At 51.5% G+C, this 19,027-nt stretch overlaps 1 protein-coding gene across 1 annotated transcript in view; it reads right to left on the bottom strand.

The window, feature by feature from the left end:
* The window catches only part of ANTXR1 (ANTXR cell adhesion molecule 1), a 197,835-nt gene that overhangs the window by 53,700 nt on the left and 125,108 nt on the right, over positions 1–19,027 (bottom strand). The window contains exon 14 of the mRNA XM_055328273.1: positions 6,423–6,464. Coding sequence (XP_055184248.1) covers positions 6,423–6,464 — 42 coding nt within the window. The remainder of the gene's footprint in view (positions 1–6,422; positions 6,465–19,027) is intronic.

The raw sequence follows: 19,027 nt of genomic DNA, 5'->3' as shown, positions 1-19,027 counted from the left end.
GCCCTTCTTGTACTTCTTAAGATGAATGGAGAAAACAAGAGGAACTTGGAACTTTATGGATGGGAACGGGAAGGATAATTAGCAAAACTGCTCCTTAACTCAGCCCTGTAGTTAATCCTGTGGAGGGAAGAAAAACACCATCACCTACACTCGTGGACGGGCCACAGGGTGGTGGCAGGATTCGTCTCCTGGGTAAAGAAAGGAAGCTGGAAAAGGAGTCTCTGCAGAGCCGAGGAGGAAGCCAAAGAGGCCAAAATTGCTCAGAACAAAGGCCTGCTTCCCGCAGCCTGCGTTGGCGGGACCGGCGCGTCAGGGGCTCAGAGTGGAGTCCCAGGTGGGGCCGACTCTCTCAGCGTGTGGAAGGGGGCCTCGCACACGGGAGGCAGGGAGCCGAGCAAGGTCAAGCGGCCAGCGGGACAGGGACCCAGGGGTGACCAAGCAAAGCAGCCACACACTGACGCATTAGAAGACTCTCTGGGTGACCTGCTGTGCTTGGGACGGGCAGGCTTCTTTTGAAAAAAATTTTAAACGTTTTATACGCCTTGAAGGACATGATCGCAGCAGACCAGGGCATGGGCAACCTCTGGGCAGCTAATACTTGGGTTGGTCTGTCTGCCTTTTAGAAACAGATCTGTCCTCCTTCACTATGGGACGGTGAGCAGTGAAGGCACAGTGGATCCGTCGCCCCTGGTATCCTAGGTCCCGAGTGGAGCCTGGCGCACGGGAGGTGGTCACTGAGCGGGGACCAAACCTGCCATAAGCAGCAGCTGAATTATGAAGCCTTTACGATGCATGTGCCAGTCGCTCTTCCTAGCGCTCTACATGCATCAACCTCCTCATCTCACAGCGGGCAGCGCGGTAGGTGGTGCTATTAGGTCTGTTTAAGGAAGAGACCGGTTCAGGGACTCCGGTCACCCAGCTCCTGGGTGGCACAGCTGCATTTGAGGAACATTTGTTCCTCAGTGTCGGCAAAGGTCTGGGTTTTGCCCGTTGGGTTTTGCTGTCCCAGTCATTTGATGGTACCCCACGAAGGCTACTTTTCTACCTCTCTCCCCTCATACTGCTATTTTTGAGGCTTTATAACTGTAAGACGTGATAAAGTAATAAAACCAAAGGGCCCCAAATATAAGTTCACAGTATTTTGCCTCTTGATAGAATTTCGGAAGGCTTAGGATGTTAAACCCAGAGCCTCAGGTATCTCAGGTATCTCAGACCTGGGGCTCAACGATCCCTAGGTGGGTGCCTGTGGGTCAGCTATGAACTACGGCTTCACCGCTGGTCTCAAGTTTTCCAAGAGAGGTCGATGAAATGCTATGACCCAAAAACTCAACACAGCAGCACCAAGAACATAAGAAACTCCAAAAATAAAGCTGTTTTATTCAACAGGGAACTGAAATGGTCTTATGAGTCTCCTAATTTTTTTTTTTTTTTAAGAACATTGGAGACCACTTCCTGGAGCCTTTTCATTGCACGGTCAGATCTGGAGAAACGAAGGGACCAGTGGAGTTGCCGTCCTGTCCCGGTCCCTGATGCCCCGTCCCCTGCCCTTCCTCAAGCCCTCCCTCCCACCAAGGACTTGCCCTAGGCTCTGGTCTCCACTCTCCCGAGCATGTGCAGCAGGCCCTGGCCTTCCCACAACAGGAAATGCCAGGGCCTCATCTGCTCCACCAAGCCTGCCGTGTCATCCCCTGACCCGGGCTTGCCTGCCAAGCTCAAACAACAACAGCAAAGACAACACAAAGGCCCAGGGTCTGACCGACGGGAGAGTCAGAATTTCCCTGCAGTTACCATGGCTCTGTTTACACATTCTAGAGGCTGGAGGGTTTTGCAATCTTCAGAAGAGAAGGGAATCTTTGATGTGTCTTTTCTTGTGGCCCAAAGCTGATGGGGTGAGATCACCGTCCCCAGCATCCCCGCTAAGAACCTCGGAGGCACCTGAAGTGAATCTCCACATCAGATGAGGTGCAGAGTGTGTCCTGGGCCCCGGTGACACTGCCCTCCAGGACGTGGCGGGGTGGGAAGAGCCGCCGGCACACAGACCGATCCTCTGTCGTCCGCCAAGGACAGGCTGGCTAAGGCTGCCCGCACCGCGGGAGCCAAGTGGCAGGAATGGAGGGCGACTGCCAGGCCTGCCTGGGGGGAGGCTGAGGGGGTGCCTGCACCCTAACCTGTGCCTGCACTGTTGGGCCTCGGAGGGTGTTGTGCGGGGTGCCGGGGTGGGAGGGGGGCACTGGTTAGCAGGTGAGGACATGGGGTAGGGCAGGAGCCAGAAGAGGATCCCGCGGAGCCCGGAGCCACTGCAGCCACCGGGGCGGGCTGGCTTCCCCTGGGGACGGCGTGCTTAAACTCCAAAGGCGGCGGTGGCCCGGACCAGGAGCGGGCCGGGGAGGCGAGTGCGTTCCTCAGGTGGCAGGTGCCGCTCCGCCCACCCGTCCCCAGCAGCCCTGCTCCGGGCCCACAGCACCACCCAGCCCACGCTCACACTGGCCCGGCCCTAAGGGGGGCCCTAAGCGGGGCCCTGTGGCACCCGGCACTGCGCTCCACCAGCCTCCCAACTGCTCTGCCTCCTGCCTCCCGCTGGTGTCCCTGAGAGCAGCAGCTCTTTTGCATTGCAACCCCCCCCCATGCCCCCCGATGTCCGGGATCCCGGGCCGGAGGCACTGCTCTGCCTGCAGAAAGGGACGAGTAACCGAACTGAGCTCGAGGACACAGGTGCGCCTGGCCTCCCGCGGAACTGCGACCCAGGTCCGCGACCCAGCTCCTGCCCTCGGGACAGGCAAGCCAGGGCCCTTTATTCGTCTGTTCCTTCATTTACTCTCTCAAGCGACTGCAGCTGAGCCGCCGTGGAGACTGTTGTATTTTGAGAAAAATGAAGAGAACAAAAAGAATAAAGCTGCCAAAAAGATTGTCTGCATCGATAGAAGAGCGTGCTCTGTGAGGGTGACGACATAGGACCCAGGCCACCGAAACTCCCAGGCCCACCAGGCCCTGCAGCGCAGATCCCCAAGTAGAAGCGTCTCTTCCGAGGTCTCTGGGGCTAAGCCGAGAGGTCACCCTCAGTGTCAGCTCGGGGAGGAACTCCTAGCAGCGAACTGGCAAGTCGGAGAAATCCAATGACCCTTGTCTTTGTCGTGGCTAAGCTACCAGCTTCCCAGTCTGAGCTGCATTTAACATGTCACGACCCCACATCGTATCTGTTCACGCCCGCGCAGTGACTGAGGACAGCGCCAGGACTGTCCTGGATTCTAACACGAAGAAGACTGTATTTACCTTTTTTTTTTTTTTTCCTGTAGTGGTGTTCCTTTTTTTAAAACTATTGGAATAGAGAATACTGAATTCTGGGCATGTTCTAGGATTTCTGCTTGGAGCGTACGTGTGTGGGGGTGGGTGGGCGTGAGCACGCATGAGAGCGCGTGTTCGACGTCCACTGAAGAGACGATGCCTGGCAGTAGCGTGGCTCTTAACCCCTGCAGAACGGGAGGCTACTCCGGCTGGCCTTGTAGACCCAGCTGTGAAGGGGTTCAGTGTGCCTGGCCCTACACAACTTAGCTGCTTTTCCCACAGCTTGGTTTTGCCGCCTAAAAAGTTCTCGCCACAGAGAAGTCAGGACGAGCGAGCATGGTCCCGAACCTGGAAATAAGCTCGTGACTCAACGCCAGGGGCTTGCTGTTGGTTGTAGGGCCGCCCGCTGTCAATGCCTCTACTGTGCATCCAGCCTTCGCCCTCCCGCCCCACATAGTCCCGGAACCCATGAAAGGTGACTTGGAACTAGAGCAGCAGACGAAGCCCTCCGTTACTGGCTTCCCCTTAAACCGCCCCCAAGTTGGAGTAGCTGGAGGCTTTGCGAGGAACGCTGCTCCCTCTGCTGCCAATTAGAGAAGACTCAACCCAGGAAACGCAACCCCCCCCCCCCCCCGGGTCGTTAAAACTGAGCTTTCTTGCTGTCATCGAGGTCTTGACATTTCAAGTCCGTTTTCTCGGTCTTCTCCTTGAACAGAAGGATCAGTGTTGGTTGCACGGAATCTCACGCTTTTTTACGTCACGCATTTCGATATCCCCTACCAAGGAGGGGGCTCGTTAGGAAGTCGAGTTCATTCTGCGTCCAGCTATTTACATAGCAGAGATGTCTCCCTTGGGGTCTGGTGCTTATAGCACGGATGGAAGTTCGGATCATTAATGCTGAACCCGTTCCCATAGATGGCAGGGCCATTGATTGAGGGTCACACGCTGCGAGAAGCTCTTTGGGGATAAGCCCAAGATTAGTGACATTTAGATCCTGACCTTCAAGTGGCTAATGATCCTGAACTCTGATGCAGAAGAAAAGGTCAGTCCCGTACTCTGGAAGGCGGAGGAGGCCGAAATGAAAAACTGGTCCTGATGGGGAGAATTCCGGTGTGTTTTGTGGAGATAAGTAGCACAGGAGCTGTGCCTGAAGGGCTGGTGGGATGTGAATGCAGGAAGCTGGCGAGGAGAAGGTTCTAGAAGTCTAGATCCAGACCGTGATTTTCAGGGCACGGTGTAAGATCCTTTGTAGGGCTGAATTATGTTATCTGTTCCCTGGGGGAATCTCTTTCTTTCCTTTTTTTTTTTTTTTCTCTACTGAAACGTCTTAAGAAGGAGATTCAGGGGGATTCCTGGGTCGCTCAGTGGTTTAGCACCACCATCAGCCCAGGGCATGGTCCTGGAGACCCGGGATCGAGTCGCACGTCTGGCTCCCTGCATGGAGCCTGCTTCTCCCTCTGCCTGTGTCTCTGCCTCTCCCTCTATCTCTGTATCTCTCATGAATAAATAAATAGAAATCTTTAAAAAATAAAAAAAAAAAAAGAAGGAGATACGGGCTGCTTGACTCCCAACACCAAGGAACCATCAGAGCCAACCCACAGGCTGAGTGATCATCAGCGCAGCCTGCGGCCTGCCCCGGCCAGACCCTTCAGGTCTAACACAACCCTTTAGACCTCGAGTCCCCCAAGGTTGTCCTTCTGTTTCAGAAACCAGGTGTGTCTTCTTCAGGTGAAAGCAGGACTTCTATAGAACTATTAGCTGTAATTCGGTGGTTTTGGGTCAGTCACATCCCACAGTCTCGCACCTAAGTCCCCCCACGTATTTCGACCACAGCGGTTGCCAGGCCACCTTCCAAAGGCAAACGCGAAGTCAGCACCAGAAGAAAGAGAGACAACTAAACGCCCTTAACTGAACACAAAGGAGGGGGAGGGCACATTCTTCACCTCAGACCCTTCATCAAGCAGAAGCTTCGTGCCCTATTTCCCTCTGGGAGCACGAGACAGCTGCACACAAGAGAAACACAGCCAAAGTGGAACTCGCCATGGTGCTTTCTCTTGGAGGATTAAGAGAAAGCCTTTGTGGATGTAAAGAGGGTTTTCTCCCCCCTCCCTCCTCTTTGCAAAGCAATGTAATTTCCTCCCTTGATTTCTGGGCAGAAAGTTTGCATTCCAGCAATATGTGCTCTAATTGATTGCAGCTATTAAATCCCTTGGCTTACGAGCATATGGTTCAGGCGAGAACAGCCCCGTGGAATGTTAAATTCGATCATTATTCTGTCTGCAGGCAACTGGACAAAGGCACAGGGAACAGGAACGGTGAGGGGGTTGCGCTCGGTTAGCGCACACAGACTTGAGGGACTGAGGGCAATGAACTTGAATTCTCACGTCTCTAGCTTTTGGCTCCGCTACGTTTTCAGTCCTGTACCCTGGCTTCTAGGTTGGTGAGTGACGCATCCCGGGAGGCCCGCTGCTTCGGGAGTGCTCAGAGGAGCAGGGAAGCTTTCAGCGGGGCGCTCCTGCCCGGGGTGCTCCTTCTCACCAGCAGCCTTTAACGTCTCTGCCAGATTTTACCCCAGGCCAAGCTTGCACCAGAACTGCTTAGTGGCCAATTTGTGGCAGAGTCTAAGATGTTTTCTCCTCCTTTAAATGATGAGGATTTGAGGAGAGCAAGTTCAGCATATTAGCATATCCGCCAATATATTTTTATTACGGCCTGGCAAATCTTTAGGTAACGTTGTCTTAAAGAAAAATGGAATACCCCCGCAGCGGGCTGTTCCTGGAATCCCTAATTGTTTGGAGAATGTATCAAATGTGCCCTGATCTACGTACATGAAGCATAGGTCCCTGCAGGGAAGAGAGAAACCTAAAGGGCCTGTCTTAGAGGAGAAAACTGTATCGAGGAGCATCCTTGTGTTTGCACCTTTGCAGGTGGAGAACCCTCCCAAACCATTCGGTCCGCGGCTGCCGGTTCAGCTTCGGGAAGGACCCAAGGCTGCCCTTGCTGCTCCCTCAGGTGCAGCGGGAGCCTGGGTCCGACTCAGCTCTGCTTTGCGGGGGCCTGAGTGCTGGGCCAGCCCCGCCAGCCCTCTGCTCCACTTGACCACCCGCTCCACCTGGCTGCACCCAGCTCCAGTCACTTACCTCACTTTCCTCAGCGGGGGGCGGAGGGACCTCCTTGATAATCTGAAAAAGAAAAAAAAAAAGAAAGAAAGAACAAGTCAGTGGAAATCTCTGGCGACCTGTTCTCTAGAAGCACCTTGGGAGCGTGGCCGTAGTCACCACAGTGATGGGCCCTTGCAAGGACGGCTCCGTCCGTGCCATGATGTGCCCTTCTGGGCAGAAGAGCTCAGTTACATAGAGTGTGATCCCGACTGAGGGTTCCCCTTTCAGTGGTGCCTGCTTTACACGGAGAAAAAAAAAATGTTCCTCCAGTGACCGTTTCCTCTCTCACCGCCCAGGTAGCAAATTTGCTGTCTTGCAAATTTATTCACTCCTACATTCATCCAGTCATTCGTGCGTGGAATCCTGTATCTGCCCATGCAACCACGTGCAGGTATGAGAGGAGATGGTGCTGCCGACACGGGTCAGCTGTGGCCCGCACCCAGGGTGCTGGCAGTCTCGCTGATGCCCCTGGCCCCGAGTGGTACCCACCCAAGGAGGGAGGGTGTGATGAGTCAGGCACACCAATTCCCGGCAGAGGGTGGCAACCAGGGGGTCTTCGGGGGTTTCTTTCAGGGCCCTGACATTTAAAGGGTACAAAGATGCCAACGACGATATTATAAGAGTATGTTCTGCAACTTGCCCATCATCAGGGCTGAAGAGAGCTATGTGGCCACTCTGGGCAGGGAAAGCAACCAGACACCCTTCTAAGCAATGAGGGCGACGGACACATGGGAGGAGGACATGTGACAGTGAGCAGTGGCTGCTCCTGCTTGTCCCCAGCTTGTACAGCTCATTTGTACCAGGAAAGCCTTTGCAGTTAACAGGATTGAGTCTTTTACAAAGCAGCTTGGCCATGACCTACTGGGACTCCACCGCGTCCCCTGGAGGCTCCCTCCTCTTACCTCAAGCTTAGAATTTTGGGTCCCCTACATGTAGTGTCTTCCTTGGAAGATTCTGGTGAATAGAGAGCTCATTACATGTCTCTATACGTCCTAGTGCCAGGATAGGTGCTCACGCACCTACCCGCAGGACCGACCGGATCCTCAGTCTTCTCGATGGAGAGCATTCCTGGCTGCTGACCTGGCTCCTACTGGGCCTCAGGTCTTCCTACCTCTCCTTCCTGAGCGCATGTCTCCTTCGCCTGGAGGATTTGGGGACTTCATCGGGGCTCTGATCCCCACTGCTGTCACCCACACTACCATCATCCGTAGTGTCATCTCTGTATGTTGAGACAGGCTACTGACTTGAGGTCCTAGTAGCACCAGCCAGGGAACGAAGACTCTAGTCATCTGAAAGGATGGCATTCAATTAATTTAAGAGGGAGAGGTTAAGGCCTCCGGGGTTCCAAGCTGTCATTTCATTTGCCCCCACTTCCTGGCCACTGTGGGAAGTCTGCTGAGGTTCTTTGGAAAGCGTGAAGCCATGGTTTTGCTCACCCACTCAACACTGGCTCCGAAATCCTTACAGAAATCTCTGGGGAGGGCCATTACTGTCCAGTGTTGACTTCCCACCATCCCCGAGGCGGTGAGGATTTTTCAAACAGGAAACTGGGGGGGAGACGTTGAGGAGGTGGGGGCAGCAATCTGGAACGCATCTTTTCTCTTAGGGCAGGGTTGGGAGGGAAGTGAGAGGGAGAGCAGGATATTGAAGAAACACAGACAGATGTTGACCAAGTGCTGTGGGCAGTGCGCATGGCACACACGCTGGGTATACGGACGTTCCGCGTAGAGCAGCTGAGCGTTTGTTTTCCCAGCGCTGCCGCTTCCCCGCCCCCTGCATGCAAGCAGCACGGCGCAGCGGTCTCATGTGAATCCCAGGTCTGCTTTTTTTCTGATGATGAAGATCTGACAGTCCTTGAACCTCCCTGAGCTCTACTGTTCTAATCTGTTAAGTGGGAGTAATGTAATCTCGTAGCGTCATGATGAGTAATAACGTTTGTAAAACATCTGGCATAGAGGGGGTGTTTGATGAATGGTGCATGTCATTACTATTATTGTTCTCCTTCCCCTTTCTTTCTCTTCTCCTTTCTCCGTCTCTCGCTTCTATTATCCCTTTAATGAAGGTGTCACTTAACCTCCTGCATATACTAACATACTAATGACCATGCGTGGTGGCTTCCATAGAATGAGTAGGGCAGGTGGCTGGTGTTCAGACAGTGGTCTGGGGCACTAACAGTGCCCAGGGACTTCAGGGTGGTTGGCAGCGGGATGTCTCACCACATACACGTAGGCATGTGACACCAGCCAGGAAGTGCAGCACCAACTGGTCTACCACTTGGGCCGACGCAACTCTGGTTGCCATTCGGTGTCACTTACTGAGTATTTGTTGAATTCTACACCTAGCAATGTCCCAAGGGGGGCCCACAAGAGAATGCCAAAGTACACAGCTTATTAAGTATTAGTCAAGGACAGACTAATTTGTAATCCCAGGTTCCATGCTGACACACTGTTAAAGGGCACGCGAGCTTCTGGAAAAACGCCACCGTGTCCAGGTAACCAGGATGAGGCTCCTCTCGTCCAGCCTTATTAGTTGGGTGCTGGGGGTTTTGAGCAGGAACAAGGAGGAAGTCTTGCCATTGCTTGAAGCTCTACCCCCACCGGTCCTCCCCCGGGACAGGGAGCAGCTTGCCATAGGATAGCAGGAGGCATTTCAAAGAATGATCCGGACGGGCGAGGTTGACGTCATTACATGATTATTCCAAGTCATGAAGCTAGACAGGCTTTCTGCGAGTGAGCCAAACCCCTGTGCCAAGAGCGTAACATGGGCTCAGAGCGCTCTGAGCACAGGGACATGTCGGCCGTCTCCACCTCCACCCTCTGGAGGGCCAGGCCCATGCCTGGAAGAGCAGTTGGGCAACAGGCCGCATTGCTCTTGAGCCTGCGGTACCACAGTAGCCTTGAGGCACAGAGCGGCCCAGGACCCACAGGATAAAACATGCACAGCACCCACCCCCCCAAGGCCTGCATGGTGCGGCCCCCACCTTTCCTCTTCAACCCCATCCACTCTCCCCTTAACTTTCTGCGCTTCATCCTCTTGGTCACCTTCTTGCTCCTTCCATGCACGCTGCGGCTTCACACGAGCAGCCTAAGTGCTTTCTATCCAGCCCTACTTCGTCCCTGTGCATAACCAGGTTAACATCGACGCATCGACTCAGATCGATCACCAGGATATACACCTGCCCTCAAAGTCGCCCCTGACCTCACAGCACACAGGCAGGCTCTCCTCTGTGGGATCTTACATAACCCAGTGTCCTTTGCAGCACTTTGAGCTCTAAGTAACAGACCAATCCAGCAACTCTTTGGTTTCCAACTAGTATGACTCAAAAACGTTTATTCCTAACGAGAATGCAGACTAGAATCAGCATTGAGCGCTGCCAAGCACAGGCCTGACCTGGCCCACTTCCCCTCCTAGAAGGTTCTGGGAGATTCCTCGTGGTCGTGAGTGGACGCATCAGATCTTCTCCCCGTTGGGAGGGACAAGCAGAAGATGGCAAGGCTGAAGAACTCCATAATACAATGTCTCAAAGGACAACACTCAATAAACATATTTATAGGATAATCCGGTGGAACGGAATGGGAGTGCCGGGGATCAATCTGGGGGATATTTTCAAATTCTTCAGAGGCCAGCACCTCTCCTGCGCTTACTAGCATCTTTAGCTTGGATATTTTGAATGGGCAGAAGGTGACCATTTGTTTCTCAGGAGAAGTAGCCTAGAGATCCTCCTGCGTTGATGGTTGGAGGTATCTCTGGTGACGTAGAGAAGATAAAAAAATGAGACAGCATGTGGACTTTTGAAATCTATCTGTGTTTCTTTGCTATCTGAGAATTCCTTGAAATTGTGCTGTGAACCGGAAAAACGCCTCTGTCTCCTCCTACCAGTTTTAGCCATGTTTGGGCGGACATGAGGTAGGGCCAGATTTGATAGACCGTTATACGGATAAAGGAAAGAAAAGATCAGATAGGATCTTATTAAACTGGAATCTTACTGGCAACTTCTCCTTGAGTCAAAACGAATGACAGCTGCACACACACCTCTCGATCTGGCCACTGGGAGTGGCAACGAGGACGCCGTGGACTCCGAACTGGCCTGGTATGAACACGGCAAGAGGATGACGTACACCCAGATCCCGTGCAATGCCTGGGAACTTCACTCTGGTTTTACGAGCCAATGTCACCTGTTTGGGTCTCTGTAATTAATGCTCTCTTTTAAGATTAATTTTATAAAATGTTAAGGTGAAATAAAAGCACCTGTTGAGTTTATTTTGCTTGTTCCTCCCCCCCCAGAAGTATTCCAGTTTTGCTCCTATTTGTATATTTTGACCTTTGCCACTTGTGTGCCCTTGCTAACCTTCTGCTACCGTCTGGTGCAATGGGAGGCAGAATGCAGCCCACCCAGTTTTTAACACAGGCGCCTCTCCCTTCTCCCAGCCCAGAGGAACACTAGATGTTCCGCTTAAAGGCGTGAGTCAGGTCAGCGTGCTCACGAGGGGCAGGAGGATGCCAGGCCTGGCTATGCCCACACGGTCCCGCCATCTCGACTTTGCATTTCTCCTGCGTATCCTTCCCGTCTCCTCTCTGTGACAGCAGCTGGGTTCAGGCCACGCTGCAGAGGCTCATGTTAGACAGACGCTCATCATATGGCATGAGAAGTGGGACAAAACAGGAGGCCTCCTGGATCCCCTGCTCTGTAAACAGTATTTAGTGACTCAGGATCCTTTCTCACATGAGCCGGGCGAGAGGCACCTCCTGCAACCCCCCTACACGGAGGGTGCCGTCCTCTCGTTGCCGAGGAGACCCCTCCTTGACGCAGAACCAGCTGTGCCGTCCGGACAAAGGTCAAGAGAACTGCTTAAAAACACTAGTCTGTCAACAAAAGTCGGCACGCGTCCTCTCATTTGAACGAGCTCAGTCAGACTCCGCTGAGGGGCTGGGGCATCAGGAGGCCTTCCTAAAACCTCGATTTCGGGGCCACACTGCACAGTTTCTCATTAGCAGGTCTGGAGCGGGGTCTTTGCATTTCTAATGAATCCTCCAATGACATCTGGGCTCCGGCCCGGGGACCACACCTCGAGAATCATGAGTTGCCTCCTCCTAACAGCGCTGTCCTCGACTAGATATGCGGGGGGGGGGGGGGGTGTTGTTGCTTCAGGTCACACCTTCCTGTTGAGGACACCCGGCTTTGAAAGCGCTTCAGTCTAAACATCAGGATGTCCCCTGCTTTATTGTCAGGACCCGTGGGACCGCCAGAGCTGGAATGTTCCATACTGGGGACATGGAACCGCCCCGAGGAAGCACCCAGTTCTGCTCCCGGGCCCTGTCTTGCCCCCTGCAGCCGGCATCCGTGTGCAGAGCTCAGGGCCCGTGGTCCCAGCCACGGGGGTCCCCGGGTCTCAGGGGCACGGATCCGAGCTTCGGCGGTGCGCACCGTCGGCAGTTGGCTCACCGAAGCGTGTCCTTCTCCCGCACTGGACCCCGGGCCCTAGGAGACATGGGCGTGCTTGGCCAGCTTCTGTCTCCTGACACGTGGCTCGGGGTGTTCCTCAGTCCCCACCTCTGGGGACACCGGGTGTGCACTGTTGCGGAGGAGACCGTAAAGGAAGCATTCCTCAACATTCTAGACTTCCTCGCCTTTCAAATAAGCACGCCAGTGACGCAAGATTCAGGCCTGGTCTCTCAACCGTCCATATAGAGGCTTCTTTACTAGTTATGACACCACCAGCGCCAACCGCCGAGAGGCGGGTGTGACACTTAGATGCATCACGAGGCTCTCATTAGGGTCACAGGTCGGATTTATATTAATTGCCGTATTTTACTGGCCACATCTATATCCCATTCTAGTCCCTAACCCCAGCCTCCAAATACATTCAGTTGCCTGGAGTTCAAGAATCCGCCTTCCGAGCGTTGTGTCCCAAACTCAATCTCTAATAAGGCTTCCTGAAAATTTGAAAGTGACAAGTACGGTCTCTTTTGGGACCACACAGGTATGTAATATGTGAATTTGTTCACATGTGGTAGGTAACTGGGCATAAAATCAGTAAACTATGACATCATGTTACTGCAAAATTTGATTTTTCATGAGCTAAAGGAGAATATTATATATATATGTATGTGTATACAGATGTATATGGAAGTGTCATACATGTGTATTAACTTTCTGTGTGGTAAAAGTCACACAGCATAACATTAAACTTTTCAAAGTGTGAGGGGCTTATACTTGGTGCCGCTGAGTAGCCTTGGGTGAATGTGTAGACGCTGCCCAGCTGGCAGCAGTGACCTGGAGGGAGATGCAAAACCCCACACGCCACATCCGTTTTCTCCTTCCCGTCCACCGCCGTCCATGCCGTGTGTGAGGTGCTCTGAGCCTCTGCTCTTCCCCCCAGGACTGCGCTTGCACGAGCCTGTGTCCTGGTCCTAAGAGCCCAGGTACTGAGGGAAGGAGAGGCTTATGCAGATGGAGGAGAAGCTCACGAGGCGACGAGAGGAGGTGGGGCATCAGGAGCCCAAGGGGAGCAAGGGTGCCCGCACCCAGCTTCATCAGAGGCCGCATTGAAGAACCAAAAGAAAGGAGAACGGGGTAGATGTTTGCTTCGAAGAGGATTAGAGGCATGCGCCCTGGATGAAGAAGGCTCTGATGCCATGAGCAGCAGAGGAGAACGTCCATGCCATTCGGTCTTAGAGTCCCACAAATAGTCCTTTTTGTTATGAAAAGAAGGGCCTGGCAACACAACAGAAGCTGGATTCCTATTTTAAGCTGGTGCAGAAGGAATAACAAGACAATGAGTCACAGCCATCCACCTCTGGTGTCGTGACACTTTGTCCTAGGAATGTCCTTCCTTCCGTCCTGTCTCTAACTCAAAGCCACAGCGCTCCATCATACTCACATGCACCGGGAAACTGCGGGTGTTTGTTTTTTACAAATCAAGGCAAAGTGGTAGGTTTACCGTAGCTTAATTTAAACGAAGGACTTAAGATGCTCAACATGGTGGCACTTTCATTGAGTTTATTACCAATTTTTTTTAAGTGCGTCGTTTTATTAGACTGCACGGCTTTGGATGTTCTGCTCTAAACTCATTGCCCCCATGAGTCCTGTTATTTTTGTGAGGCCAAAATTCCATCATGCGGTGATATTTTCAGGAACACATGTTATGGGAGAAATGATGGTGTCTGGAGAATTTTCGATGTACCTGCTATTTAACAACTGTTGTTTGCTTTGGAGAGAACGCAGGAACTGCTGGCTGTGCCTGACCTCCTTATCTAATTTCTGGTCTTTGTGCTTTCCATCTGTGTTGTAAAACCTCAAGGAATCTGAGTAATAATATCTCTTGGGTTTTGGTAATTTTGGAGTGTGAGCTCATGGGTCGTTTGCATTTACCTACGGGAATCCGGTGAGGACTGAGTTGAGGGCTCAACCTGCCAGAGAGGATTCGAGTTTCCTTCTGCAGATTCCTAAGTACTTCCAAACTGACCATGTTTCTTAGTGTGCAATTTACGGAACCACAGGTAAGATTCCACATTTGAATTCTAAAACAGAGGTTATGGTTTTGAATTCTTAGAGGCACACCCACATACACCAAACCCACGGCCCATCCTTCCACACAAGTTCCTAGCTTTAGGCAGAGGACTCCATTCCAACTCCCACACTTTTATGGGCCTATATAAGACTATTATTAAACTAAATGTTTAGGTTATTGAGATCAGAAAACCTCCCGCCCCTAGGACTGCCACTGCTTTAGGGTCAGCAAACCATCTGATTTCCAGATCTTTCTTTATTTTGGCCCTGGAAATGTCCTCTGTTTTCTTATAAGCCTGGATATGTATTTGAAACAGATTTTATTATTATTTTTTCTTCTAGGAGCTTTTCCCTGCCCGCCCCTCCGCTCCTTTGTTTTGCTATTTAGTCTTCACTGTATCACCATCAAGAGTAATTTCTTTTTCACAAATGGTTGTTTCTTGCATGCTCGGAGGGATTGGCTCCAATAAATATCGTATGTAGATGGCCAACGTTTTTTGGGGTCTTAGATTTAAAACGCTGCTTCTTATCCTGAGACTTTTGGGTTGATCTTGCTGCCTTCTGGCCTCACAGGTTCTGTGTGAGGAGAAGCCATCAGAATGGAGCTGTGTCAAGAAGAAATACCAGCCGAGCTCTGAACGCCATCTAAGAGGAGCTTTAACATCACAAGTGGAAGGGGATGCTTGCTCTCCTGCTCTAAGTTCTAGACTAACTTTATCATAACTGTTCTTCTCGTTAAAATTCAAAAGCCAAGGGAAAAGGGGCATCTTGATATGGAAGACATCCAGGAAGTATGAAATGCTAGCTGGTGGCAGAAAGGTGGATCTTTCTACTCTAGGAACAACATAAATGTCATGGAGACCTCGCAGCTGATAGGAGTGGGTTAGTGCCGGCCAAGTACCGCCCGGCCCCAGGAACTGGACACTGTAGTTTAGCAAAGGCTATAGTGCCAAGGGTGTTGATCTAGAATGTAGGACAAGAAATTTGCAAAGAAATGAGGTCAACTTTTTTCTTTTTTGCATTTGGGATTCAAATTTCAAATGTTTCTGGCCCTCCTGACTCATTTCTCTTAAGACTTAACTCCCTGATTTGCCTTAGGGTGAGCGCCTCAGTGACTAAAGTGAGAGCAGGGAGGGCAGGCATTGACACCTTATTGATCAGGCCTCCGTGGCTCACATGACCACTTAGAAGAACAGCTGTGCATATTCTCCATCACAGGACATGTCATGGTCACTGCAAAACTCCATTAAGTGAAACAGAAGAAATCCATGAATTCAGATCCCCCGGGGCTTGTGGGGAGGGCTGTCTGGGCTGCCGAGGTTCCAGGCAAGGTGATTCCAGGCACAGGCGGTGCTTATGGGATCTGCGCAGGGCACACAGGGAACGAGGAAGGCTTGACGACGTTCACAGCACGTCAACTTGTTGGCCCCGACGCAGCCTCTGAGCGGGCCAGGAAAGAGACCGCATCTCAGAGCTCAGGAATCCGCTCTTTCCACTGCTTGGCTACGTTTCCCTAACAGCCTTTGGTTGAATATTCATGCCCTTCCAGGTGTCCGTACATCAACAGGTATTTGGAAGGGCGGGGAGATGGGGATAGGCCGCGGAAGGGTTCCAGGGCAAAATAAGTCCAGACCCTCACAACACAAATTATCCCATTAAACGCTCTGAGAAGTCCTACAGTGAAGACAGCCATTCAATTAAGTTTAATGGTGTTTTTCAAACTTCTTGTCTAAACACCCCTGTTCTCCAGGATACCTGTTCGCGTCTTGTAGGTACCACGGTTCTGCGGACACAGTTGGGGAGTGCTGTCCCCGATTACTTACACCACGTGATCCTCAGGTCGTTCCAATGTACAACCAGGTTTGAGAACCACAGGCCAGGGACTCTCGAAAGGGAGGAGTGGATTCACTTACAAAAGGTTAGAATATAAAGAAGGGACTTTAGAGGCGAGATGGTTCCAATTTTCAAATTTTACAAGTGAGGAAATTAAGGTGAAGGGGTTCACCCCATCCCGGAAGTGAAGAGGAAGAGACCTCGTGGAACCCCATTAACCCCGTTAATGACAGCTTGCCTCTCTTCATCTCGCCCCGCAGGCCTGGGGCTGCGGGTGGGTGGGTTAAAGGCAAGTCGCAAGGCCAGGCTGGCAGGGACGAGGGAGGCCACGAAGCAAGGCGGAGAGAGGACCGACTGGGTGTGTGGGGTGTGGGGTGCAGAGCTCCAGAGGGGAGGGCAGGCCAGGGCAGAAGGCTGTGCGCCTGTCAGAAAGAATCTCATAAGCTGCAGAGTGAGGAGTGTCCAGATGGGAATGGGTGGCGGCTAGAAAGGGATCCAGGAAGCATGAGGAGTCTGGGCCCGAGATGCATGCCTAAGGGGTTGCTGGCACCAGCTGGGTTTCTATTAAACAAACTCTCGGTAAATCCCGAGATTTGCTGTTTGCTGATGTTAAACTCGGCTGTCCGGCCCTACAAAGGAAACGTTACGCCTAAAACTCTGGAAAGCATTCTTTGAAGACTTTAGTTCTACCTCAATAAGGCATATCGACTTCCCGATCAGTATTTGTCCCTCGCAGTTTGTCACTGGAGATGTCGAAGGGACTTAATTTGTTGAACTGTTCTTGAAATTCAGTAAAGTGCATGAAACATGATCTTTTGTGCTCTGCTTTAAAAACTCTTCCTAAGACACCTACAAAGACATTGAAAACAAAAGAGAGCAGAATTTTGCTTCTATAGAGGGAGAAACTCTGGATGCATGCACACTACCCTCTCCCTACAAACGGAGTAAAAATATTTGCCTTTATTTGAACAAAAATACAGTGACTTGATCTCACCTAAATGGCATGGTTTGATTCGTTGGATTTTATGAAAACAGTAACTTTATAGCTACTGGATCTCTTTTGTTTTCTTCCTAAGAGTGTTTTAAAAATGCATAAACTTTTCATCTAAATCTTAATCTAAAGATTTTCTTTAGAAAATCTTATCATCTTAAAGTCTTAAAACTTTATCATCTTAAATCTAAAACTTATCATCTTAACCATTTTTTTTAATTTTTTTAAATTTTTTATTTATTTATGATAGTCACAGAGAGAGAGAGAGAGAGAGAGAGAGGCGCAGAGACATAGGCAGAGGGAGAAGCAGGCTCTATGCACCGGGAGCCCGATGTGGGATTCGATCCTGGGTCTCCAGGATCGCGCCCTGGGCCAAAGGCAGGCGCCAAACCGCTGCGCCACCCAGGGATCCCCATCTTAACCATTTTTAAGTGAATGGTTCACGGCATTGTTAACGTTTATTCACGTTGTGACGCAGCCAATTTCCAGAACTTTTTCATCTGGCAAAACAAAACAAGATCTTTTTCTATGGGCTTCCTGATGCCCTATTAACCTCCCAACAACACGGACACATGTCTACGATTTTACTTAAGAGGCAGATATAAGTGCCTTTTGTGATGGAATCTGACGCGTCTAAAACATGACGCGTAACATCCATGTAATTTATGAGATTTTTCTGGAATAGCCTGGGGCGCTCACATCACCAACTCATTGTCGACGACGGTTTTCTCTCCACACCCACGCCATTCAGAACATTTAATCTTCTAATATGTTTTGGCTCCTTTTTTTGTTTGTTTTGTTCCATGACCCTCTTCTCATTCTCATTTCCTTATCTTCTTCTTTTTTTGAGTTCAACTGGGAGATTTTAATAATACTGGCCCAAACTTAGGAGTAGATGGAGTGGCCAGCGCACGACCGAAGGGGAACTGCAATGGCCCTTGTGGAACCGAGGGAGGACTCTACTGCTTTCTGGTAAAATATTGGCCTTTTTGCAAATGCGAATAAGCCCAGCGGGTACAGTTCCAAGCCCGGCGCTCCCTCGTGTGGGCGTTTCTGCGCCAGTGAATACAGGTAGGAGTCTTAGAAGTCAAAGGTTTACCTGGGGATCCCCAGGGCCAAGCTGGGAAACACTAAAAGGCTGTGATCCAGGGTCTGGCCAATTGCTTCTCTCTCTCCATCAGTCACGACTGAGAGATTAATTACCCCATGCTCTGTGGGCACTAAGTTACCCCCCAGGCTCCATCTAGCAGGAGGATAAGAGCCCAGACGGGAGGGGGCTCCTTCGGGGAAGGCAGAAGCAGCGGACGGGTAGGGGCGGCCACCCTTCTCGTATCTTGTTCCAGACAGGGTCGGCAGGAAGCAAGGATGCCGAGGCAGAGGGCAGGCCTGACTGACAGTCGCCGCTATGTCTGGTCTGGTCCTCCTGGTCATTACGTTCTAAAATGCTCTCTATGATCATTAGTAAATAGCCCTTGTGCCCCAGGACTTTGTGGACGGGCCCCCACCCTTGCGCCATATGCAGCCACTAAAGGGTTAATGTTTGCTCAGCTGGGGCGGGGATCCTTATAGGTGGTTACATATTTTGTGCATCGAGTTCCCGGAGGAGACTCTGCAGCGGAGACAAGCCTCTCATACTCCGCATTTCACCAGGCCCCTCTGCTCCTTGACTGTTTCCCATCATCACGAAGCCGCTGTAGTACCAGGTCATGGGGCATTTCCTACACTTGGCGTGGGGCGGGGTGGGGGGTGGATGCCGGGGGAAGGTCTCAGGACCATCCTGCACAAGGATGCCCTGGGCCGGCTCTGGAACTGTGGGTAGGGATGCTGCCCGCAGGGGAGAGAAACTTCCCGCATCCTTTGAACCAGAATCTTGGGACGGTGGTGGTGGCGGTGGTGGTGGGGTGATGTTTGCCGTCCTTCCTGTGCACTCCCTTTAGGAAACACATGACTTTATCCTGTCTCCTTAGATGTCGTCACTCTTCAAGAAAGCCAGTGGTCAACAAGTAGTTTTTTTGGGGGGTGTAACGAGCAGCAGAGTCCTGGCCAGCTTTCAGAAATAGGGGCGAGGGCAGTTTTTATAGACACCATAAACAGGAAAATGAATCTCCAAGATCTTTCCTTGTAAAGGAATCCTCGGGGACTCACGAAATCAGATCCCATTAGCACATTCTGGCCTCCTTCCGAAGCAGCACGGGCTGTGGCGGATAAATTCATTGAAAAATATTTTGAGTATTGCAAGAACAATCTGGC

This window comes from Nyctereutes procyonoides, unplaced genomic scaffold (assembly GCF_905146905.1).
Source record: "Nyctereutes procyonoides isolate TBG_1078 unplaced genomic scaffold, NYPRO_anot_genome, whole genome shotgun sequence".
Classification (NCBI taxonomy): Eukaryota; Metazoa; Chordata; class Mammalia; order Carnivora; family Canidae; genus Nyctereutes; species Nyctereutes procyonoides.
The sequence above is the reverse complement of the archived record's forward strand: the minus strand, read 5'-3'. Positions and strand labels throughout refer to the sequence as shown.